The sequence below is a fragment of the Hyaena hyaena genome, unplaced genomic scaffold (genome assembly GCF_003009895.1).
Source record: "Hyaena hyaena isolate Hyena2069 unplaced genomic scaffold, ASM300989v1 scaffold_1680, whole genome shotgun sequence".
Taxonomy (NCBI): domain Eukaryota; kingdom Metazoa; phylum Chordata; class Mammalia; order Carnivora; family Hyaenidae; genus Hyaena; species Hyaena hyaena.
Window position 1 is genome coordinate 111,978 of NW_024082314.1, and position 27,257 is coordinate 139,234.

The window sequence follows — 27,257 nt, forward strand, 5'->3', positions numbered from 1 at the left end:
TCCGACAAACAAAATACTTAAGGTTTTTAATAAATAAAATTTCTAAATGCCTAACAAGTAAAAACTATGTATTCAATTCTAGAAAATAAAAGAAGGAGAGTGTTCTAAGTCTGATGAAGGAAATCCATCCTGGAGACTAGGATAGTCAGAGTAATATTTCCCAAAGGAAGTAAGCCTTGAGAGCCAAGTACGAATCAGATCATGAAGAAATAAGAGTTGAATGCTCTGAAGCTAGATTCAAAGGGAAGTTACTCAAATCAAAGGGCTGAAAGTTCTCAGAAGAAGGGAGGAGGGGAAAGGACAAAAGCAGGAAAGGAATGTGTTTTGCTTTGGAAGAACCAGCAGTTCCCAACAAAGAGACACCCAGCGAAGTGTTTCACCTGTTAGTCCCTTGGTAGGTGCTTCCTTCACCTGACAGCCCCTTACAGACCCTTACATGAGCCAGTTGAGTCAGTTTGTGACATTCTGGAGTTGAGGATCTGCAGAAGTCTCCCCTAAGTTGTCCTGCAGTTAGTTACCATTAGCTCATTATAAAACTAAAACTCATTATAAAACTCCTATAGGTGAGATGTTTCCCCCCATTTTTCCACCCGTTTTTTGAACATAGATGCATGTACCAGCATGGTGACATTCTAGGCATGTGGAATTGAACCCAAGTGCCTAAATAATAGAAAATGTATAACTCCTTAATGTATATGTAATGTGTATGCAAGCTCCCTGACCCCACCCCCTAATACACTGGATAAAAGCTTCTTGTACTAACCTTAAGAGCAGACAGTGCTTTGAGAGCTGCTTCCAGCTCCTTACTTGTGAAAAGTAATTAAAAAAGTTCTTTGTTTTCAACACTTCCTTGGGTTGTGTTCAATTTAATGCACCCCAGGCAGTGAACTCCTTAAGTTCAGTTACAATTCCAGTTAAAGGAGAAGAGAACTGGCTACCCCAAAATATACCTCTTTGGCATGAGGATTATTGATTTTTTTAATGTTTATTTATTTAGTTTGAGAGTGCAAGTAGGGAAGGGGCAGAGAGACAGGGAGAGAGAGAATCCCAAGCTGACTCCATGTTGTCAGTGCAGAGCCTGACATGGTTCGATCCTACCAAATGTGAGGTCATGTCCTGAGCCAAAATCAAGAGTCCAATGCTTTACCGACCTAGCCAGCTGGGCACCCCGCATAAGGATTACTTTAGGCCAATTATTTTTAAGAAACAGCAGACACAGAGGAAGCTCAGAAAACCAGGTTAGAAGTTGGTCTTTTGCAGGAGACGTTTGCATTTATAAGAAAATTTTCCATTTCTAAGAGTGGTCTCCCTCACTGCCCTAGGATGAAGGAGGCTACTAAATCTCTAGGAACTCTTCTCGGTGGAGAAGGCAGTTTCTTAAATCTGAAGAAACTATTCCTTCTTTAAAATGCTTTGCCTGAAAACTTCTCATAACTGGTTCCCAACTCACCAACTTTTGTCTTTAGTTAGAAATGGTATAAGGCTTGGACTGTTTCAGGGAGTTACTGCATTTTCCTGAGCATATTCCATGTACACCGGAGGTATACCACTTTATTAAATTTTCATTTGTTTTTCTCCTATTAATCGTGTTTTTTTATTACAGAGGGTTGTCAGCCAAGAACCTAGAAGAGTAGAGGAAAAATTACTCTTCCCCCCTTACATAATCCTAGAGAATAATAGATCAGAGTTACAGGCAAGAATGTAATTAAGAGAAGAGTGGGCTTCAGGTAAAGGGGAGAATGGACGATGAAGAGCCAAGTCAGACTGCTGAAGGTCCAGTTGGCCAATCAAAAACAAACAAGGAAGTTGTTTTAGAATAATCAAAAGCAACTGGAAGCCTTTTAGCAATGCAGGGGACCATTAGAACAGTACATTCAGATTACTCAGGTATCAGTGTGCAGCATGGACTGAGGAATGAGGTAAAAAATGGAATCTGAATCAATCAGAAGGCTATAGTAGTTAATAAAAAGCCAAGTGTTAAGGCCCAAACTGAAGTTGTAGCAAATGGTAGGAAACAGTGCATAGAAAAGTGACAGGATTTGGTGTAAACTATCCTTGCACATGTGAGGGTGGGAAGGAGGGTGGTGGAGACAGAGAGACAGAAAATAACTCTGGATATGAAATTCACTGGCTTACAGAATGGCACTGTCACCAGCTAAACCCAAGAGCTGACTTGTAATGCTCATCTATACCCACTGACCGTTGTCTCATTTTTCCTTAAGTTCTTTCCAATTTATTTCTTTTTTTGTTTTAAGATTTTATTTTATTTTTTTATTTTTATAATAGTTAATTGTCAAGTTGGTTTCCATGTAACACCCAGTGCTCATCCCCACAAGTGCCCTCCTCCGTGCCCATCACTTTTCCAATTTATTTCTTACTTAACTCAGGCAAAAGACTCAAAGGGCACAGCTTCCCATGATGGAAACTGAGACTACCCCTCAAGCTATAACGACTGGCCTGGCAAAGAGTTTTGGAGGCCCAGAACACCCCGATCAAATCATACCTGCACAAATGGACTATGGAATGAAGGACAGTTATTTCTAACTCATTATAATACTAAATTATCTGCCCAAGGAGGAACTCAAGTCTCATTAACATTACATATAATGTATGTATAGGCACGTTTTCTTAAGGTACACATGCAACCTTATGCCCACCTCTACATATGATGAAAAGGTTCCCCTTTCTAAATATTCATCCCAACCCTAAATAAAAGAATCCATCCACCCTTGCTCAGAGAGTCAGGGCTTTGGAAGTTATTCCTCATGATTTCTCATGATCTCCCTATTTGCTGGAAATAGATTCCTTTGTGTGACAATTCCACCCGGTGGATCTGTGACTCAACAAGGAGCAAGTTCACGTTAGTTCAGTGACAACACCTTCATAAAAGTGTAAATCATTTCAAATTTTGGTTCCAAGTAAGTACAAAGTCCTTAGGGTAAAGCCTGGACTTACTTAAATTAAATATCCTTAGTAGCAACATGTCTTTCCCAATTTCAAAACAGACTTTACAGATATGTTTATGGGTTAAAAAAAACCACTAAATTTCTCTAAGTCTCATGGCAGAAAGTGCTGATTACTAAAGATTTGGAATAGATCATTGTTCTTCTGAATCAGCAGTGGAAAATATGGGGATTCTAGATCTCTTTTCTAAAAATACTGATACTGATAGATAGTGGTGCATACTATGTGTTAAATGGATATGGCCAAGTGTCACTAAAAGCTGTTCAGTGCTGTCATTACTGAAGAAACAGAAGTATTGAGCATATCCATATTGGAGAAGACATATTATTAGCAAACAGAGAACACACAAATATCGTTAGTGATGAACAAAAAGGAAGTTAAAATAATAATATAAAGTGTGTACCAAAAGATATGGTATGCATCTGTACACATTAGCTCTATAGTTATTGAACACGTTGCCCGTAAATATTATGGCATTTATGTAGTTACTTTAATCTGTCTGTGCTTACATACTCCTTATCAAGCAACACATTTACTACTCACAGTGAAAAAATCAGCATATAGTATTTGTCAACTGACTGCTCCTTGCACTGGAAATTTCTACTAAATCTATTTTTTACTCATCTCAATGCTTCACATTTTCTATGCATTTAACACAATATGGTAATAGAATGCATGTGTCCTTTAATGGCTATTTTTAGATAGTTTGGTCTATAGTTAAAGGTAGAAATAAAAATTACCTTTAACACAAATGGCTTTATTGCTTCTTACTATGGCGTTGTGTTCCGGTTGATGAGTCATTATAATTACATTAAAATAGAACTTCCAGTAATAAATCCAGGCACAATTCCACAGCTTTAACACACACATAGACCATATCTAGTTCACGGTGTCTGGCAATTGAGAAATGGTTCAATTTATTCAGCCATATTAACTATTGGGCTTTCCCCAAAATGACCAAGAGATCGTTAAATATTTACCAAATTTAATTACTATTTTATAATCTAAATAATACACTGATAGAACTTAGTTTTGAAATCTATTTAAATGTACATAAACCATGTTGTTAGTTTATAGGATACAATCTACCAATATTACCCTGAATATATTCAAATACTACCCTGAATACAATATGCTGGCATTAAATCTGAAATATCTAGCAGTGTAAAGTAAAGCGGACAAGAAAAAAAGCAGAAAACAGAGCACACTAAGCAATACAACGATAATATGAGTTTTGCATTGCATAGGTAGTTAAAAGTTATCAGCACATCAGAAGGAGTCATTGGATTACTCCTATAACTATTTAAATCTAGTTTTATTACTAATATAATGCAGATAAAAATCCAAGGAAGCCCTGCTATACTATCAGATTCTAGCTGATTACTATACAAATATACAGTTGACCCTTGAACAATATGGGTTTAAACTGTGTGGTTCCACTTATACATGGATTTTTTTTTTCGGGAAATACAGTATAGTACTATAAATTCACTTTCTCTTCCTCATATTTTCTTAGTATATTCTTTTTCTAGTTTACTGTAAGACTGGGGTATATAATACATATAACATACAAAATAGGTATTCATTGATTATGTTATCAGTAAGGCTTCTGGTCAACAGTAGGCTATTAGCAGTTAAGTTTTGGGGGAGTCAAAACTTATAGACAAATTTTTGACAGTGTAGGGGTTGGCTCTCTTAACCCCCATGTTGTTCCAGAGTCAACTGTATTTCTCTTCTTTTTCTTTTTGACATTCAGGAGAGTATCTCCTTTAATTGCATGCATGAGCATAATATTCTAGTTCCTTCAAACTTATTACTTCATTATTTTTTCATACCAATTTTTACTGATCAATTGTTCCACTATATTTCATATTATATTGTAGTTAGCTACTTATCTATATTCATAAAAATTACATTAATGCTGTGTGCTTTAATAAATTCACACATATTAATAAGGTAACTTACTTTGCAATAAATGAGTTTGTTTTGTTTGTTGGTGTATTTGCTTGCTAGTAGGTACCAGAATTAATTCTGATATATCCTTCTTAAAAGATCTTTACATATATATACATGCCTTTATTTATTTACTTATTTATTTAGCAAAACAGTGTAACATATTCCTTAAGAGTGAGAATTGTGTCTATATTGTTTGTGTTTATATTTTGGCTAAATCATTTACTAATGACTCTAGGTCTCGATATCCTGATCCTGAGATAATAAATAATGCTTATATATTAAATTATTGGGAAGACTAAATAAGATAATATATGCAAGGTACTTAATAAGATAATATATGCAGATAATATATGCAAAGCCCCTAGAACAGATGCTTGAACATGGTAAGCATCTAATAAATATATGCTTCCTTTCTCCTCCCTATCTCCCTAGGGTTAAAAGGATATTACTATATACTTAAAACTTATCCCTTACTACTAGATTCCAGTACTGCAGATACTATAATAACATGAATAAAGTATTTTATATCCCCTTTACACTCATAACCAATTCAAATATTCATTTTAAGTGTCATTATAAATTCTGAAAGTGCCTTATACACTAATTTATCTTACGTGTTAAGTAGTATACATATAAACATACTTATGTAAAAGAACGACATTTTTAAAACAATGATAGAGTTTTATGAAGAGAGGCCTTCATGGTAAGTGAAATTTCTGATTTCTATACTATCACAAAACTAATCAACTGTAGTTGACCATCAGCATCATCATAAACAATTTGACAAGCATTCAATAGCATGGCATCTTTCTCCTAAAAGGTCTGTAAATGGCTTTCTCATTTTATGATATAATCAAGGAACATCTGAAAATATAATATCTCTAATTAATAGATAATTTAGATGAAAAGACATTAAACTGACTCAGGGTAGCTAAGTTTTAACACAGCACAGTAATTGGGTGCAGTCGACTGTTCAGTAGTTAATCATTCTATTTATTGATAAGATAAACTATTTGCCTCCATGTATTGCTCTTACCCATTTTATGATCTTTTAACTGATTTTAAGCATATTCATGCTAAGCCAGTAAGAGCAAGAGAAATTAAATAATACAAAACATTTTGCTTTTACAATATTTTAACCATTGTAGAAAAAATTAATGATGAAAGTTTATATTACCTATAAAATTTTGTTGACATTATTTATTTTATTGCTGGTACTCCCTGCTAATAATATTGCTGACTACCTCTTTATTTAATCCCCACTAATCATATCAGCTATAAAGACTGAGGTGTGATTTATATTGTGCTAATACGGCAATCATTTATAATAATCAATATGGTGCTTCTATACTCCAATAATGACTTCTACATTCCTTAAGGTTGTTAGCACATCTATATGCTATTTTGGAAATAAAGCAAACTCAACATGAAACAATTGGATTCAGTATTTTAGTAGGAACAGTTTGTTACATTTTAACAAAATAATAAATCAACCTTTTGAAGGCAAGGATTTGTCTATTTAATGGAAAGATCCTTCTACAATTTAAAAATGCTAATCTACCTCCAAGAGATTAGTAACATTAAACTTAGACATAAATGGTTAAATTACAAATACAATTTGAAAATTATACTCTAAAGTTGAATGTATTTCTTTTACCTCAGCACAAATGTTGATTTTCAAAATAGTTTTTGTTTGCTAAGAGTCCAAATGAAAGCAGTAAGCCACTGAATGAAAATTAAGCTTTCAACAATAAGGGATGGCCAGTGAGCTAAATTACCCAGCTTTTTAAAATCATTCACACATATATATTTAACTAATTGCTATATAGAGATTACAAAATAAAGCTATACTACTCAGAGATAAACCTATGGAAAATATTGACCTTTTGGGGGGATACCACTTTATGATGGTTCTCATTAGCAAAGGAACAAGAAGTGTAATATGCTCTCTGCTAGTAATCATGGTAAGACAGTTGACAGGTTAAATAACTAGAAAACTTACTACTTATTATTATTAAATAATATGAAATATAATCTAGCATTATTAGATAGGTAATAGTATTAAATAAATGTAATACTATCATTCAAAATCATTATTAAATATCGAATTCCCAATAAGGGGCAGTTTTGCATTCAAACAATCACACCTAATTTAACTTAATGAATGCTGAAGATAGTGTCATCAAACCTAACTCAGGTATTGTCCCTTTAAGTCTAAGATTCTATAAGACCTAACTGCAAATGCAAATGGAAACATAATCCGTTTATAAAACATCAGTCATTAATACTTCAGCTTGAATATGCTTAAAAAGCTAGCTCTCACCATCTAGTAAGAGCCTGAAAGCATGTTTCATAGAAAACGAAAGTTATTATTGAAAAGGCCTCTCAGGAGGCAACAATTTAGTAGAAATCTAAATAATGTAAGAAAAGGAACCATGTGAATATTTGGTACAAAAGCATTCCAGGCTGGAGAAAAAGTAAAGACAAAGTTTCTGAAACAAGAATATACTTGGGATGCTCAAGGAAAAGCAAGATGGCCAGTGGGCCTGGAACAGAATAATGGCCAGTGGGTCTGGGGCAGAATAATGGCTAGTGGGTCTGGGGCAGAATAATGGCCAGTGGGCCTGGAGCAGAATAAGCAAGGAAAAGAATGGGAAGAGAACCAAGGGCCGTGAAGAACCATGACTACTATCATGAGTGTAGAGGGAGGCCACTCTAGGGTTTGAATGGAAAAGTAACATGTCCTGACCAGCTCCTAAAAATGCTAATTTTGGCTAATATTTTCCCCCAAATTTCTAAATGCTTCAGTTCACCAAAATTTCTAGTTTCAATTTTGTTCCCCATTTATATATTTTTTCAGGCATATATATATTTTTAGGTAACTTTAATGAGTTCCAACTCTATAGGCTGATGGTTTGCAAAACCATCTTTTTATTCTCCAGATATGGCCTAGTCAATATCTCCAGTGGATGCTTTAGTGGGGTCTCAAACAACATAAACCCATTCCAAACACTGAGTTCTCTATCGTCACCCCACCACCCCAATCTCTTCCTCTACAATGTACCCCTTGTAATAAAGTAAACACCATTTATTCAGTGGCTCTCACCAGTAACCTAGGGGTCATTCTGAATTTTTCTCTTATGTTCTCACCTGAAATCCAATTCACCAGCAATCATATTACCAAAATATATTCCAAATTTGACCACTTCTTAGCCCTTCAATGGCTACACCCACCAAAGACTATTCATCTAACCAAATTACAACAACCTTACAGCTGGTCTCTTTTGGTTCACAATCAGAGGAGTTCCCCAGGTAAAATCTGAAACCAGCCCCCATACCTGGAGGGCAAGGAAAGACTGAAGAAAAAGGCAGGTCACTCCAGATTGGTAGGCAGCAGGTTTAATAAGCAAGGGAACTTACATTATGAGGCTGTCTTAGATGGCTGCAAGATGAGTAGATCTCCACACTTGCCTGCCAGAATCTTACAACTTTTCTTATAGAGGCCTTAATGGGGTTCAGTCATACAGAGTCCAGATGGTCTCAACATTCCTTGCTCTCTCAAGACTATGTCTGTGAAACCAGTGGGCAGAACATACTTTTTAAGGACAGGGAAGGGAGTGTCCGGATCCAGTTCATGGGTCAACCAGGAGTCATGTTTTTTTCCAACAGTCTTCTTAATTCTGGTCTTGCTTCCCAACCTCATTCTCCACTTAAGCTGCCAGTTGTTATTTAAATGCGTAAATCATCTTCCAGTGAAATCCATTAAGATAAAAATTTTTTGAAGCCATGGCCTACAAATCTCTGCATCATCTGAATTCTGTGTACCTTTTCAAACTGTATCATTCTGCTCTCCTTATCATTCACAAAACCCTATAAATGGTAGCTATCTTTCAGTCACATCAACATTCCAGATGTTTTCCCGACTCAAGGTCCTTGATTTGCTGTTCCTTTTACCTGGAATGCTCTTTCTGCAGATTATCAGTAGTTCCCTCCTTCTCTTTGCATAAGTAAACCCAGGATGCGAACTTGTGCAGAATCACTCTGTCTGGTTGAGACGAACCTAAGCTTCTAGCTAGTATTCTTCATCAGTCACTGTCTCTCAGTATCAGTATCTTGTAAATGTATAAAGAAGTTATCTTAATCATTTTTCATTTGTTTCTAGCAAATAAATCTGCCCATTCTACTTTCTCAACTCCAAAATGTAAGCTGTTTTAAGACAGGGACCTTGTTTGTCTTCCATATTGCTACATTACTCTGCACCTGAACAGTACCTGAATATATTTATTTCTTGCCTGATTTTATGAAAATACATTAGAATTTGGTTCAGTTATATGTGGGTTAAATTGGCTTTTCTTCTAATAAGAAAAAATTTGCCCCACTTCCTATGAGAAAATGCACTTCATGATCCAAACAATTATCTTTCAAATGAAATTTTCCAAACAACTGATCTACATACGGAAGTTTATATATATGATACTTAGAAAATATATTAAAGAATATACACACCTTTACTGAAGGCTGGTTCATGGCCAAAATAATCCAGTGAGATACTAACATATCTAAAAAAAAATTTTAGCAGGTACCTTCCAAGATCAACCAAATGGAAAAACGCATTTTGGATGGCTTGGTGTGTATGAAAATTTAGTACACAAAGTACAGTTTTGATGTCATATGGTCTAGAGCGCCAAGCACAATCCTAGATACACCCATTATGGGCCTGTTATTAATCTTTTCATTAATGATTTGGCTGGTGCAATTAAATTATGCAAATGAAAGTATGCTATGTAGTTCTGCTAATGGCATTAAGATGAGTGGGTTCAATAGCAACTTAGAGAACAAAGCTGGAATTCAAACGGCCAGATTTTGTTCACAGGATCTAACACTTAGGGGGAGATAATATTTTAAAAATAATTTCCTTAGAAAATCACAAAATGGATAAAATCTCTTAAGAAAAATGTCCCTGGATTCCAGCACCTGCATCACATGTTTCTGGTGAATAATATTTCTCCAGTACGAACTTTTCAACCATCAATAAAATCAGCTAAAAATATACCAATCCTTTATCCACTCACCCTCGATTCATTTGGAGTGTTAGGAATCTAAGGTACAATTCTACATTTTATCTCCATTTTCCCTGCTAGTACAAAACTTTAAGAATTTGACCCAAGATCCTTAAGTACTGGAAAGCAAATAAAGTCATCCCAAAAGGGGTTTCTGTCAAAATCATCAGAAATGAGAATGGGGAAAAAAAGTTTTTATTATTCTTAACTCAAGGAGTCTCTCTTGCTACCAAACCCCTTTTGTAAAAGGTATGTGCCTACACTCCGCACGGAAGCCCAGGCACTGAGCAGTCTTTCCTCAAAGGTTCTAGTTTTTATTTCACTTTGCAAAATTGTCAGGTCGACAATCATGCTTTTAAATAATTGTATCCTCAGGGAGCAGACCTAGTTTGTTTATTGGCTTCTCTAATCTAAAAGGCTCCTGAACTCTTTTGGGGTTGAATGAGTTATATCCTCTTTCACCTAAAATCTGTACTTGAATGCTTTCAAATAGCAAGGGATTTTGTTTTTATTAATTTCTAACAGAAATTCAAGGCACTAATTTCTAACAATTCATATCACAATTGCAAAACACATTTTCTCCCTCATCAGACATGTTTCATCCATTTATAAGCTCAGGCACTTATTAACTAATTTGTACTGCTTGCTAAATACATTTAAGAAATATAATACAGAGAGTAATGTAAACAAATACATTAAAATGTGAGGTAATACAAACCACAGGAACTATAGGAAGCTATGCAATACTTTGGGAGAAAGGTAATGAGAATCTGAATTAAGTAACAATAAGAAAGGAAAGAAGACAGAAGATAAATAATACTTCATTAGAATGAGCAGGATTTGGTGGTTCACAAGATATGGTATGTGAGACAGAAAGAGGTTAACGATACAACCAAGTTTTCTAACTTAGTACATCGTGTTGATGATAATTCTCAAGATAGATAATACAAGCAGAGGAGCAACATTGGAATGGAAGAGGTCGTACATTTTGATACTTTTGAGTTTTAGGCTTCTGCAGACCATCAAACAAGCAGTCGGAAGCTTGTTTCTGCTGAGGTACAAAGAGGGATAGACATTTGGAAATGGCTGAGATTTCCCAAGGAGAGCTTATGCAGTGAGATGAGATGAAAATTGAAAACGAAACCAGGGAAAAGACTAATAATAAGAGATAGGAGGAGGAAGAGAAACTAAAAAAAAAAAAAAAAAAAAAAAAAGATAATGACTAAACAAAGAAGTAAGAAAAGAAGTGAGAGAGACATTTCTGTGGAAGTCAGAAGAGATGAGTATGTCAAGAACAGATCAATTTGTGTCCAAAATAATGGGAAAGTCAGGTAAAGGAGAAAGTGAAGAGAGGCCATGAAATTTTTTTCTAACCTATGTCAGAATAGTTGAAACAGAAATGAAAACCAGAATACAGTAGAGTAAGATGGGAGAAACCTAAGCTGTTCTGAAAAGAACTATGGCACTAAGATGTTGGTAAAGGATGACAGTGTAGCAGAGTCAGGATATCAGGAGGAAGACATGAAATTTTTCTTATGGAAAATATAAAAAGCTACTCTGCAAAAGAAAAATATTTGAAAAGATATGTACATTCATGCCTTCTACGGTACATACCTCTTATATAATAACAACTATGGATCATTTAAGGAAAATATAGTTAATGATGTTTGAGGTACCTTCCTATCCCATATACTACTCTGGTAAGGCCACTACTTTGGCAAGGACCACATGTTATCACCTTCTCACTCACCCGCAAAATATCCAACCCTATGGGAATGTCTGTAACTGCCGAGTTATCATATCCTCTAAAAAGTAGTTTGAACTGAGAAACATAGAAATTATATTCAGGAAGAATGGGCACTAGGAAGTCTATGCCCACTCAAGAGTTTAGGGAGTCCATTTTTCCTACAAAGATGAATTAACAGAGAAACTTGGTCTTCAGAGAGAAAAGAAGCTCAAGGAAGTGTCATAATGCAAAGAATATGTAGCCTCAGAGAGAAAGAAATAGAGAAAATTGCTGTCTCAGTCCCAACCCTCCAGGCCTGTTTGTAGCTACACATCCTATTTATGAGATGCTTCTAAATCTCTTTAATATTAACCACCTACATGTGAAATAAATACAATGCATTTTCTTTCATTGAAACTAAGTTTTTGAGTAAAAACTGGAATTCTTTTTCTGGTTATTTCAGTGGAATTGGGAAAGCTTCCAATACAAAGCTATGCAAATAAGTTCAAAATGTCCAGCCACAATGCTTGGAGTCTTCTGAGGAACAGGAAGGCAACAGTAATGAACTTTGCTTATGGGGAGGAATGAGCTCATGACAGTACGTGCTTTCAATTTGTAGAAAAGCCAATCAGAAGACTATTCTTTGACTCCTTCTTCAGATGATTCTGCTCTCTGCTTCATGACAAAAATAAATATCATAGCTTCTTTACAATGAAGGAAAGGAACAGTAATTTGTGATTTTTACCACTATATCCAGCTTCCTAATTTCCCCAAATCAGCCTCTCAGCCTCTTTGTTTGGGATTACCTCTCAGGTGTCCTCTCTTCCCTGAATTATGACATCCCCCTCTCCAAACTACACCGAAATCATATCCCTATGTTCTAGTCAATAGGCTACAACAATGGAAAAGTGAAAAAAACTCACCCTCCTGACTCCCTGGGTATGACCATGACTCCAGCCCTCCTCTCACCTCTCAACTTGGACATGGCTGCCAATTCTACATCCATGTACTCAGAGTCCACTTGGAACCTGATGAAACTTTCAGAGCGTTCTCAATCCCCTCTCCCCCATTCAGCCCTTCCTAGTAGTTTGGCCTAACCCTCCCTCCAGACCTCTGCCTCTGTATCTACTCAGTTCTGATGCCTTTGCTGCTCCAGAACCTAAAAACATCCCCAGGAAATAGTTATGGCCTGGGGAGTAGAGCTCTTGAGAAAAGAGGACTGGGTAGAAGGAGGGAAGATCAGGACCCAAAAAGAAAAAAAAGAGACTGTAAGTGAACTTGAGGACAGACTCTATATGTCCATTTTGCTCATACTGTACCCTCTGAAATGGACATGGTACCAGCATGAGAGGCACATAGAAAATATGGCTGAACAAATGAACCACAAGGACAGCAGAATAGCAAATCACTCTGCCTACACCCAAGTACTTGAAGTTCTCGCAGAAGTGAAGCCTCTCCAAATGACATGGGCTTCATCCTGCTCAACCTGATCTAATTTCAAACGTTGCAGGGAACTGAAAGCATTTATTTAAAATTTATATAGATAAGTAATAAATAAGATTAATCCGTTTCACACATTAAAGGTATCTTTGCTTTAATAAATTCCTCCAAATGTTATTCTAGGGTCCTTTAAAAGTATTATTTATTTTCTATGACAATTATTACATGAAAACCTATGGACATATACCTTTAATATTAACATATCAACATAAATGCCAATCATAAATCATGATATTGTAGTCTATATTATGTAATCATCATAAAACCATAAAGTGTGAACTTACATGTTTGGACAGGTTGGGGCTCTTTGAATCAACATCATACCTAAAAGATTAAAATATAAGACTCAAATTATTTCCACAAAATAGAGAGCTACAGAAAAAAAAAATCAGTATTTTCCCCAGAAGTAAGTAACATTAAAATGAACCAAAACTATACCAGTGGGGAAAAATTAGCAAGTTAAGAAGTTTCATATAATCTGTAGTCTATATGTCAATAGTAGCATTCACAATCTCTGGATCCTTTTATTTCCACAACTTAAGTATAAGTCCTGATATTTTCAGTCATCAATTCTGCTGCTTGATAAGAAAGTTATAAACTTCTCTTTCGCACCAAAGTTTAAAAAGTAAAACAAAACAAAACACAAAAACTGTTCTCTTTTGTGTGAATCAACAGTATCCTAATAACTGTTCAAAATTCCCTAACAACTGCAATTCCTCTCCTCTGTGTACCATTAAACAATAAGCAGTGCATGGCACGTGGCTAGCTCAGTCAGTGAGGTGTGTGACTCTTGATCTCAGGGTTATGGGTTCAAGCCCCACGTTGGGTGTAGAGATTACTTAAAAATATAAAATCTTTTAAAATACATAAATAAATAAGCAGGTGCTGGGAACAAGCTGTCATTTGTGTACTTTTTAATTTTTATTTAATATTTTAAATGCTACTGGTAACTTTGAAATTTGGCTAAAGTGAGAAGACATTACTTTTCCCCAATCACTGGATTTAGGGAAACTGCATATTTTACAGAAAGAGAAATACATTCGCATAGTACTACTTTAGGTCATATTTTTGACCAGTTGGTACTGGAAATAAATAACTTCTTAGAAAGATCCTGGGAAAACATCACTCACTATTACCTTAACCCCTCATTTTTTTTAATTTCTGAGGGAGAGAGAAAGAGAGAGAGAGAGAGAGAGACAGCATGAGCAGGGGAAGGTCAGAGAGAGAGGGAGACACAGAATCTGAAACAGGCTCCAGGCTCTGAGCTGGCAGTCAGCACAGAGCCTGACGCGGAGCTCGAACCCATGAACCGTGAGATCATGACCTGAGCTGAAGTCAGACACTTAACCGACTGAGCCACCCAGGCACCCCCTTAACCCCTAAAAAGAAATTGTAGAAATGGAAATGTTGCTAACAGTCAAAACAACCTCAAATAACTGAAGTCTTGAATAAGAAAATATTTGTTTCCTATTCAACTGACTCCAGTGTTTCTCCCAAATCATACTCTTTTCACATTCCTTGTCCTTAGCTTCCTACCAAAAATTAACTGCCTTTTTAAAGATTGATTAAAGCCTTCACTCTCACATAACATTTCTTTAAAAAAAAAAAAAAGCATCTCCATCAATAAAAGGCAAAGAAACAGAGTTCACTGAGTGTACCAATGCTGGGCAGAGGTTCATTGACTCCCCAGCAAAGAATGTTTACCACAGACTGGCTTTCAACTTGTATGAAGCAAATACCTGCCTCAGAAGAATTACATATCACTCTCCTTCACATTAGGGTATTCCCATCAACTCTGAACGACTGTAAGCTAGAATTTTTAAATCAGCAAACTGCCAACATCAACTGAAAACCTACAGATGTTAGTACAAAAAAAATTCTTACTCAAGAAATTTTTCTTATTCAAGACAATTTTTTAAGACAATTGAAATTAGCAACTGTAGCAGTATCAAAGGTGAAAAATAACTGTGTTTGTTCCTTCCCAGGCATCAGTCCTGGAAACTGTTTTGTGTAAGGGTATACTGTGCACCAGGGAGAAATAACATGGTATCTTCAGTCCTGCTAAAAGAAGCAGAAAGAAAAGGAGTTTATGTTTTCACCACAAAGTTTAACTATCTTCAAATATAATCTTCTTTCATTGCCTTTAACAAAGGTTTTGTAATGCTACTATCTTGAAAATATGTAATTTGCAGCATTTCTGAAGGCCTTAGATAATATGTTGAATTATAATGCATTTGGAATTATCATGAGTTTTCCTTTAATGAATTTCTCCTTCTAATTTTTCTGAAAGTATCAAGACTACTCTGGTCCTTACCCTCAGACATAAATACTATATACTAAATGGTTAAAGTGTGTGTGTGTGTGTGTGTCTGTGTGTGTGTGTCTGTGTGTGTGTATCTGTGTGTGTGTGTGTGTGTGTGTGTGTGTGTGTGTGAATGCCATACTCTTATTAAGGAAGAGAGATCATACTGGAAAACAGGAAGCTAAATAGTTTACACCTAAGAGGGCACATCCTACTGCCTAAATTTACTAACGCTAACTCTGTAAACTTGAAGCTGCTACTAAATTGGCAGCAACTGATTTGGGTTGATCCTAAAGATTACCTTTCAATTAGAGGTAACATGTTGACCAGAGTTTTTCCTGTACTTCTGGAATCCCAGCTAAGGTCCAAAACTGAAAACAAAAGATGCTGATATCCTCTTATGCTTAGCTCAGAGGTGCGATCAGACCCTTCTTCACAACTTACTCATAAAGTGACAGGTGGGAAGTTCCTCCCACTCCCCAAGTCAAGCGAAGGGGACTCTTAAATCTGAGGTGCCTGAAGAAGGAGAAGATATCATCTGGGCCCCTAGTCAGATGCTGCAGAGCTACAGAAACTGCCTACGGATCCAGCCTGTGGCTGCCAATAAAAACTATGTCAGGTGACAGTCCTAGGGAGTACCTTCCGAGAGCTGAGGAGCAAGTAGTGTGTGATATGTGCCCCCTTAAGGTCTACATTCTTCAGAAGATAAGAGACCCACACCTCTGCCTCCCAGCTCATCTACCCTTTCCCTCTTCCACCAGCTGCTCTCTCCCAAGTAGCTGAAAATAGCTCCAACTGAGAGAGAGGAAGTGGGGAGTTCTGAAGTTGAGATTAAAGTTTTAAAGTGAAGAGCACGTAATGATTAACAAAATAAGATGGTTCTAAGGGCACCTGGGTGACTCAGTCAGTTAAGTGTCCAACTCTTGATTTTGGTTCGGATCATGATCTCAAGGTCATGAGACTGAGCCCTGCTTCAGGCTCTGTGCTGAGCGTGGAACGGGCTTAGGATTCTCTCTCCTCTCTCTTGGCTCCTCCCCCCCAAATAAAATAAAATAAAACACAACCCCCCCAAAACAAAAACAAAAACAAGATGGTTCTAATAAACAAAAGTGACTGAAAGGTCATGAAATTAGACCTTGACATTGTTAAGGGCGTCCTCAACCAATGGAAAGACTGGAATTAATGGTGTTAGGAAGAAATAAAAAAATTACTTGCCCCAAAGGATTGAAATCCTTCAAAAATAAAATGTAATAATATTATACAATACACAACCATTGCCATTGATGATGTTGATGTTTGGGTCTAAGTGGAAAAACAAGAGTGAAATAGATCCTATCTAACTTCCTCTATTCTCCTGTACATGTTATACAGTGATGTGACTATTCACACCTCTTGCTCAGAGTTATTTCTGTGCAGCTGTTCTGCCAATAATAGTTTTTAACTGTGGCAAAAAAGTGATTTATGAGGTACCTATACTATCGTCAGTGTGATAACTATAACAAAATAAATAAATGCCACAGTTTATGACTTTGTAATATATGCGTAGCATGATGACAAAGACCATGGCTCTTGTTTGTTTTCGTTTTGGGGTTTGGTTGGTTTTTTTTTTTCTTTTCTTTTTTAAAAAACATGCATCTTGAATGAAGAAGTACACATCAAATCAAAAAGTCAGGAGATTTTTAAAATTTGTGGTCGGGGCACATCTAAGTGGCTCAGTCAGTTGAGCATCTGGCTTTGGCTCAGGTCATGATCTCACACTTCGTGGGTTCAAGCCTCACACTGGGGTCTGTGCTGACAGCTCAGAGCTTAGAGCCTGCTTCAGATTCTGTGTCTCCCTCTCTCTCTGACCCTCCCCTGCTCACACTCTGTCTCTCAAAAATAAATAACCATTGACATAAATATAAAAAAAGTGTGGTTGGTAAATTAATCTTAAATATATATCTCAGGCATATTGTGGTAATAATAATAACTATGGATTAATCAGAATTTACAGAAATTTGGGTCCGTTGTGACAGGAGTACATATTCATTCTCTCTCTCCCTCTCTATCTCTGTCATTACAATTTTCTATCAGCATTGAAAGTTAAACAAAAAAGGTTCTTAAAACCATTTCTCAAACCTACCATAATATGCAGTTCTTTACATCACACACTTTTACAGCCTACTTTTAATTGTATTTTTCAGAATTTTATAAAATCAATGGACTGATTAATTAAAGAAACAAATTTGAAAACCGTTTATATCTGTCTGTTGGCCAATTCGGACTACTGTATTCTTCAAAATTGCTGTTCCCTCAAGGGAACATGTTACCATAAAAGCATTGGAGAATTGCTGTGGTTCTCTGAGAGATGCCGATTAGGGATACAGGTGATTTGTTTCCTACTTTATCCTATTTTAATTTTCCAAATATGCTACAATGAATATTTTTTCCTGGGAATAAGACATTGCTAAGACAAAATTTAAAAATCAATTATAATTAGGTATGCTAATGAATAAATAGATACACATAACTAGGGAACAAATACAGTGTTTTCCACACTTACTTGGGTAGATATGCTGAAAACATCACAAAGTTAAAGAAAAAGAAAACCTGCTCTCACAGGTGAAAGGTGTTACGTGAGATATTCTAATACATGATAAATCAAAAAGGGTTAATTAAAGTGATATCAAAAACACTACATGAACAAAGAAAATATACTTGTTGCTTTTCTTGGTAATCTTCTCCAAGCATCCATTTCTCTGGCCCTAATTGTTTGAATTATTCAGAGATAATATACAATTGAAATAAAGTTATTTGAATAAAGTTGCTGAAATTACCCAAATGCATTCAAAAGGTAAAGGGATATCTAATTCAGTCTTGCAATATGCTTTCACATGTAAACATTACACAATTTCTGTAAAAATTACTATACTTTTCAGAAGAGAAAGCTGAAGAAGTTAAAACATCAATTTACCTACACTAATTTCTGTCACATTATTTCTTCTTGTCACACTGAGATAAAATACGTTCCCATTCCAATCAAACAAAACAATTTCCTAAACAGTCTTACTTACTTATCTTTACTTAGATAGATTAAATATACTCTATCATATTATTGTATTCAATGTGTGGCAGAATACTAAGACATAGATGCTCATCAGTATTAGATAGTCTTTGCCTTAGATAACTAAGGCAAAAATAAAAAATCCCAGTTTAGACATTATTTTTGATATTCATAACATTTTAGAAATTTGTTTTTTGCACCATTTAATTATAAGCTATTTTAGGCAAAATCTGACTCAGTATTGGAGAGCACAGATCCTTTGAACACATTAAACTTTTTGGGCCTTAGTTTTCTCATTTACAAAAATGGGTTAATTCTACCTCAGAAATGTGTTGGGTGGGTTAGTTATATGTGTGTATGATTCTATTACAAACTGTGAATGATGGTGGTAGTGCTAACAAAAATAACCTCTTTGTGTCTGGGTCTATAAAACTTATAACTCTCAAACTCTATGAGCTTCTATAATTATTTCATTTAGTTTATAAATAGCTGGAAGATATTAGCAACAAACATATTAAACCTTCCTATCAGTTTTTCCTTCTATATTTTCACCTTTAAGTGTACTGAAGTTTTTTTCTTTTATGAAGTCTCTGAAATACAGAGAAGTTAAACAATATTATTGATTTATCATCAAATACTAAAGAGATGTGATAAGTTCTAGCAATGCCCTAACTTCTTCCTACCTTTAAGCCTTCCATTGTCTATGTTCAGAATACCAAGAAAGCTTACAAACATGAAATAAGTATCTGGTGAGACTAACCAGCACTGAGTTCAGTGGAATTACATTTCTTGCGCTCAACACTTTTTAAAACCCATTAGCTTTCATAGCCTCATCTTCAGTAGAGATGAGAATGTAATCACTACCTCCATACTAGCAAATCATTCTTTACCTTCTTTTCCTCTGCAGAATGACTAGCCCAGCTCTCAATTTTTGGCTCATTGGTTTTCTAACAAACATTTGATTGCTATCAACCTTTTGAAAGCACTATTTCCTTTCTTTCCATTCCACTTGTGAAAGTCTATAATAGCCACAGTTATGATATAAGTGATAAAGTCTGAGTAGGATGCGGGGTTAAGAAGCCAGGGCCAAGTGAATACAGTGGTGATACAGTCACCTGGCAGCAGTTGCTTCTGGTGGTGACAGGGGCCTGTTGGCAGATAGCAACCAAAATAAAACAAAAAGGGGTTCTGAAAATCAGAGCTAAAACATAGACAAGGCATTCCGAGAACAAAGTATATAGGATCTCGGCTTCAAAGGCGGAATCTACCAAACTTTAAAGAATTAATACCTACCCTTCTTAAAGTATTCCAAAAAATAGTAAAGAAAACTTCCAAATTTGTTCTATGAGGCAAGCATTACCCTGATATCAAAACCACCACCAGATAATCACACCACCAATAAAGAGAACTACAGGCCAAAATCCCTGATTAACATAGATGTAAACATTCTCAAGAAAATACTAACAAACAGAATCCAACAATTCATTAAAAAATCATTCACCATGATCAAGTGGGATTTATTCCTGGGTTGCAAGGGTGGCTCAATATTCATAAACCAATCAATGTGATAAATTGCATCAATAAGGGAAAGAGTAAGACCATATGGTCATTTCAATAGATGCAGAAAAAGCATTTGACAAAGTACAACATCCATTGATAAAAAAAAAATTCAACAACATAAGTTTAAAGGGAACCTACCTCAACACAATAAAGGCCATATATGAAAACCCCACAGCTAAGATCATCCTTAATGGGGAAAATCTCTCAGTTTTTCCCCTACGGTCAGGAACAAGACAGGGATGCCCACTCTCACCACTATTATTCAATACAGTACTGGAAGTCCTAGCCATAAAAACAGGGAACAAAAAGAAATAAAAGGCACCCTAATTGGTAAGGAAGAAGTGAAACTTTCACTATCTGCAGATGTAATGATACTGTATATAGAAAACCTGAAAGACTTCACCAAAAAAGTGCTAGAACTGATGAACGAATTCAGTAAAGTCGCAGGACACAAAATCAATGTACAGAAATCTGTTGCATTTCTATAGACTAAGTGAGGTGGCCAAAAAAGAAATTAAGAAAACATTCCCATTCACAATTGCACCAAAAATAATAAGATACCTAGGAATAAACCTAATGAAAGAGGTGAAAGACCTTTACTCTGAAAACTATAAAACACTGATGTAAGAAATTCAAGACGAAACAAAGAAATGGAAAGATATTTCATACTCATGGATTAAAAGAGTTAATTTTTTTGCTACCCAAAGCAATCTACAGATTTAGTGCAATCCCCATCAAAATACCAACAGAATTTTTCACAGAATTAAAACAAAGAATCCGAAAATTTGTATGGAACCATGAAACACCCCGAATAGTCAAAGCAATCTTGAAAAGGAAAAGGAGAGCAATTCTGGACTTCAAGTTATATTAGGAAAGCAGTAGTGATCAAAAATAGTTTATTGTTGGCACAAAATAGACACATAGATCAATAGAACAGAATAGAAAACCCAGAAATAAACCCAGCATTAGATGATCAATTAATCTTTGACAATTCTGGAAAAATATTGAATGGGAAAAAGACAAACAGTGTTGGGAAAACAGCAACATGTAAACTTATGACACTGGGTCACTTTCTTACACCATACACAAAAATAAATGCAAAATGAATGAAAGACCAAACTGTGAAATCTGAAACCATAAAAATCCTAGAAGAAAACATAGGCAGTAACTTCTTTGACATCAGCCGTAGCAACTTCTTTTTAGATATGTCTCCTAAGGCAAGGGAAACAAAACCAAAAATTAACTATGGGGACTACACCAAAATAAAAAGCTTCTGCACAACAAAGGAAATAATAAAATTAAAAGGCAACCTAAAGAATGAGAGAAGATATTTGCAAATTACATATTCAATAAAGGGTTAGTATCCAAAATATATAAAGAACTTACCAATTCAACACGCAAAAAACAAATAATTCAATTTAAAAATGGGCAGAATGACATGAACAGTTATTTCTCCAAAGATGACATACAGATGGCCAAGAGACACATGAAAAGATGCTCAATGTCACTCATCATCAGGGAAATACAATCAAAACTACAATGAGATACCACCTCGTCCAGTCAGAGAGGCTAAAATCATAAAAAACACAAGAAACAAAAGGAGTTGATGAGGATACAGAGAATAAGGAACCCTCTTACACTGTTGGTGGGAATGCAAACTGGTGTACCCACTATGGAAAACAGTATAGAAAAGTTAAAAATAGAACTACTTTATGATCCAGCAATTGCAACACTGGGTATTTACCCAAATACAAGAATACTAACTTAGAGGGACATGTGCACCCTATGTTTATAGCAGCATTATTTACAATACTCAAAATATGGAAGTAGCCCTTGTGTCCATCAACTGATGCATGGTTAAAGAAGATGTGGTATATGTATACAATGGAATACTACTCAGCCATCAAAAAGAATGAAATCTTGCCATTTGCAATGACATCGCCGGAGTTAGAAAGTACAATGCTAGGTGAAATAACCAGTCAGAAAAAGATAACTACCATGTGAATTAACTCATATGTAGAGTTTAAGGAATAAAACAAAAGGAAAACAATGAGACAGACCGAGAAATTAAGAAACAGACTCTTAATTATAGAGAATAAAATGATGGTCACCAGACGGGAGGTGGGTGATGGGTTGGTTGAAGTAGGTGATAGGAATTAAGGAATGCACCTGTTGGGTGAGCACAGAGTGATGTATGAAAGTGTTGAATTACTATAGTGCACACCTGAAACTAATATAAGTGAGTTTCCATAGCATAGTGGTTATCACGTTCACCTAACACCTGAAACTAATATAACGCTGTATGTTAACTAACACAAATTAAAATAAAAACTTAAAAAAAAACATGTTTAAGATATCTAATTTGGGGGCACTTGGGTGGCTCAGTTTGTTAAGTTTCCGACTTCAGCTAAGGTCATGATCTCACAGATCCTGAGTTCAAGCCCCGCTTCACGCTCTGTTCTGACAGCTCAGAAACTGGAGCCTGTTTTGAATTCTTTGTCTCCCTGTCTCTGACCTTCTTCTACTCACACTCTGTCTCTTTGTCTCTCAAAAGTAAACATTAAAAAATTAACATAAAAAAGATTTCTAAGTTGGCCTCAAAGATTAGCATGAAGAGTGAGTACTCCTGTCTATATCTTTTCATTTCTGAAAATGAAAAAAAAAATATAAGAAATTTACATAAGATGATACTCACTGCAGGATTATATGTAATAGTAAACATAGAACCAGACAAAATGTCCATCAGTAAATGTTTGGCTAGGCGCGCCTGGGTGGCTCAGCCGGACATCCGACTTTGGCTCAGGTCATGATCTCATGGTTGGTGGGTTCAAGCCCCTGGGTGCTGACAGCTAGCTCAGAGCCTGGAACCTGCTTCGGATTCTGTGTCTCCCTCTCTCTCTGACCCTCCCCTGCTCACGCTGTCTGTCTGTCTGTCTGTCTGTCTGTCTGTCTGTCTCTCAGAAATTAAAAAAACGTGTTTGGCCAAATAGTGTTTTTTTTTTTCAATGAAAATTATGCAGCATAAAATGAATGAAATATATATATATATATATATAAAGGTATCTGAAAATGCAAGTAATAGGAAAATATTTATGATTTTCAAAATACAGAGATTCTCATATGCTTGTTTATCTTTAAAAAAAAAAAAAACCCTGGAAGAATATACATTGAGTCATGTACATTTTTGGTTATTTGTGAACTGTGTTTTGTTTTTTGGTATTGGAATAACAAGAAACTTTCACTTAGAAAGTTTTGTGTTTATTTATTTTGAGAAAGAGAGAGACACACAGAGTGCGAGCAGGGGAGGAGCAGAGAGAGAGAAAGGGAGACACAGAATCGGAAGCAGGCTCCAGGGTCTGAGCTGTCAGCACAGAGCCTGACATGGAACTCGAATTCAGAAACCATGAGATCATGACCTGAGCCAAAGTTCGAGGCTTAACCAACTGAGCCACCCAGGTGTCTGAAACTTTCACTTTTAAATGCCTACTTATTTAAAGTAAATAATAAATATTTAATATTTTTAAATATATAGAGAAAACAGTATAAATGAATAAGAAAGAGAGAGAGAAAGGGAAATAAAGAGAACAAGAATCATGAAATAATGGCTAGTTTTAGGATAAAGTTAAGTCTAAAACCAGGAGCAAAAAAATTAGGGGAGTACCACACTGTTTTATGAAAGAGAGTTCTTAAAAACAATATGTCATTTTTTTGTTTTTGTTTTTGTTTTTAATATTTTTATTTATTTCTAAGAGAGAGAGAGAGAGAGACAGCGTGAGCAGGGGAGGGTCAGAGAGAGAGGGAGTCACAGACTGAAACAGGCTCCAGGCTCTGAGCTGGCAGTCAGCACAGAGCCCGACGCAGGGCTCGAACCCACGAACTGCGAGATCATGACCTAAGTGAAAGTTGGACGCTTAACCGACTAAGCCACCCAGGCGCCCCTATATGTCGTTTTTAAATAACATCACTGTGAGTAATCTCCATGATAAACATGGTCAGTAAACTGTACATTCCAATTGTTCTCCTAAGTATCATTTTTATTATTTGAGAAGGGGTTTCAATAAAATAAAACCAAATGGGGCATAATAAATTTTGTTTGATAAATATAAGGAATACTTAGAACTCCTATAACTCTTGAAGGAAAGGGCTGGCATAAAAATCTCCCTTTTTAAACAGAGCATGGTGGATTATTTTACTGCACACATTTTGGGGAAAAACAAAAAAGATTGTTAATTGTAGATAACTTTCTTTTTACACTAGGAAGCAATTTATGACTTTTTCCAATAAGATATGATAGCTTCCATCAAAAAAATTTATAAATTGTGACAGCCTGGTACATTTTATTGTTCCCAGCTATTTAAAGTAAGACATTTATATTTTTAAACACTTGTAGTGTTCATAAACTTTTATAAATTAAAATAAATTTTAATTTATTAAGTACATGCTCTAATATGTTATACTTTTCCCTCTCAATAGGTTTTCTTTTAACACTATCCAGATGTTTCAACAATCACCACAATTTACCTCTGTGAAACAAAAACTTGATAACGAATAATAGCTTACAAACTGACTCCAAATTCAATGCAGACAAGAAGTTGAATCTGACAATAATATTTTGGTGTGCTTAATTTAGTATCGAAATAACAAGAATATTAAAAATATCAAGCAGTCTGGCTCTATAATCCTGTGTCTTGGAAATATGAGGCCACGAAGGGAGAAAAGGAAGCCACAGTTAGGCAGAGATATCCATATACTACACAAAGAAAGCTGAGAGAAATAAAGATCTGGAGAACATTACTATATTGCACATTATTATATTGCATATGGGAGTAAATGAGATCACCTTGGAATATATGAGGAGCTTGTAAAGAAATCACTAAGGTTTAAAATGGTTTGAAAGAATGTCCATATATACCAGGCAGCATTTCTGCTGGTTAAATTGTTCACTAATTTTTTTCGATAAATATAGAGCCAAAAGCCTATAAAATGTAAGGCAATGCTAGGGACAGTGTTTAGGACACAGTCTAAATAGAATTAATCTGGTGTCCTGCCAGTATAATCTAGTATTCAGCACAACCAGACCCAGCATTATGTTACACAACTTGCCTTTGACAATTAATTTTTTTTTAATGCAAGTTATTCCAGAACTTACAAGTCAAAGCGAAGGTTCTCCCTTTCCTCAAAAAAGTAGTCCAGGATAAATTTTCTTACAAAATCAGGATTTAAAGTATTATCAATTACTTCAGTCCTTCCAAACTATAGAGAAAAAGAGAGAGAGAGAGAGAGGTTAAAATCAAGTCTTGCATGATTACTAAAGTATACTACTTTACATTAATACAGTTCCTTGAAAACATAAGTAAAAAAATATCCCAGTAACTTGATAAAATAAAGCCCTCCAGAAAAGTTTTTAGAGACAAAATCATTCCCTCTTAGTCACTCAAGGAAATCAGAAAATGAGCACTGAGTTCATTCACATTATTAGAAAAGCAGCTTCTGAAAATTCATATAACAAGCTGTAACACCATCTCCCCTCGAAAACCAAATCTCATTCTAGTCAAAAGAAGTTATTTCCCCCTTAAATTTTAATGTACACAGATTAGTTTCCTAAGCTAGTATAAAACTAGGCCAAGCAACATATATTCTTACAATTAGAGGGGTATGAGTTTTCATAATAAAGAAGTCTTGCACACAAAACAGTTCATTGGCCATGTTTTGGGGAGACCTTTCTTAGAATCTAATATACATTTAAATCATTTTTTTTGCTTTGCTTTGCTTTAATTCTTATGGTATCTAGACAGCCAGATGGGGACCTATGATACTTACATATTTTAAGCTAGTGAATTACATTTTTGCTTAAACAAAATAAGTCTCTCCATCTTAGCGTAAGTGGAAAACAAGAAAAGACACTTTCTAGTCCTTGCTCTCACCGTGAAGGAAGGCCACCAGACTCTGCTTCCAAAGACAGAGCAGAAACACAAATTTTACATGTCTTTTTTTGTATTTGGCTTACATTCTTTCCGTCTTGCTCCCGTGGAATTCTAATAAGGGAATTTTAACCTTTGTGAACAGCATTATGCATGCCATCTTATCAGAGAACCAATTTTTATTAAAGTTCATGGAAATACTATCCTTTAATAGGAATAAGAGAACTGTGCTAATCCAGTAAAAAGTGAAAGTCATGTTTACATAAATTTTGATAATAAAACTATGGTACAAAATATTGATGACAAAGGATTTACTATGGCTATTGCTAACTAATTATCCCAAAAAGAACTAATTTGCAGAGGCTTATGTATCCGAAAATGTTTTATACTGTGGACCAATATCATACAGATAAACCACAACTCAGATAACTAATTCAATATATCCAAAATATTGAACATTTACTTTGAACAAGAATAATAACACCCACCATTTATTATTTACTTTGTTCCATGTACTTTTTATACATCACTTTAACCATGAAAGGTAGGTATTATTAGCCCATTTTATAACATTGAGGCAAAGGGTCCCAACTCTCGGCTACAAAATCTATATTTACTTTGGCTACAATACCCACATTCTTTCTAAGACTCTCTTCTATTTCAGAATAAAACCTGTGATGCCCCGAGAAGATCCAACAATGAGCCTCTCCAGCATTTTCTAATTTTTAGAAAGTGGGAATAAGAACATGTACCAAATAACCATGAGCCGGCAGTGCCCTTGCACCCCATGAGGGGAGTACAGATGTCAAGAAGTGTTAAGTCTGAACCAGACACACTCTGGGCCCTCCCAGCCTTTCTACTGCCTGAAGCTCCCCAAAGAGAGCACCAAACCAGCAGATGCACCACACTCTAATAGAAACTCACTCAGTATCCATTCCTTAGCACCCAAACCCTCTCGTGGATTTTAACTCAAACTCACACTCAGAGGGAAGAAAACAGAGTGAAATCACCAAGTGTGAGCCCACTGAGCCGCAAGCCAACGATTTCTCAGGGCCTGAGCCATTAAAACATCCCACAAGCCTGTTTCCTAGGGACTAGTGGCTTGTCAGCATTATGGGTAGCTGCATACATTCTGCTATCTCAAGTGAATATTTATATGCAGCCATTAAAATTTTAGCGAATCATCTATATATTATGGACATTTATTACAATATATCTTCTGATA

General features: G+C 35.6%; 1 protein-coding gene across 1 annotated transcript in view; it reads right to left on the minus strand.

Annotated features, from left to right (window-relative positions):
* Positions 1–27,257, minus strand: part of CPNE8 (copine 8) — a 195,608-nt gene that overhangs the window by 107,900 nt on the left and 60,451 nt on the right. Inside the window, exons 4-5 of the mRNA XM_039224596.1 lie at positions 25,261–25,364; positions 13,491–13,530 (exon numbers count right to left, since the gene is read on the minus strand). Coding sequence (XP_039080527.1) covers positions 13,491–13,530; positions 25,261–25,364 — 144 coding nt within the window. The remainder of the gene's footprint in view (positions 1–13,490; positions 13,531–25,260; positions 25,365–27,257) is intronic.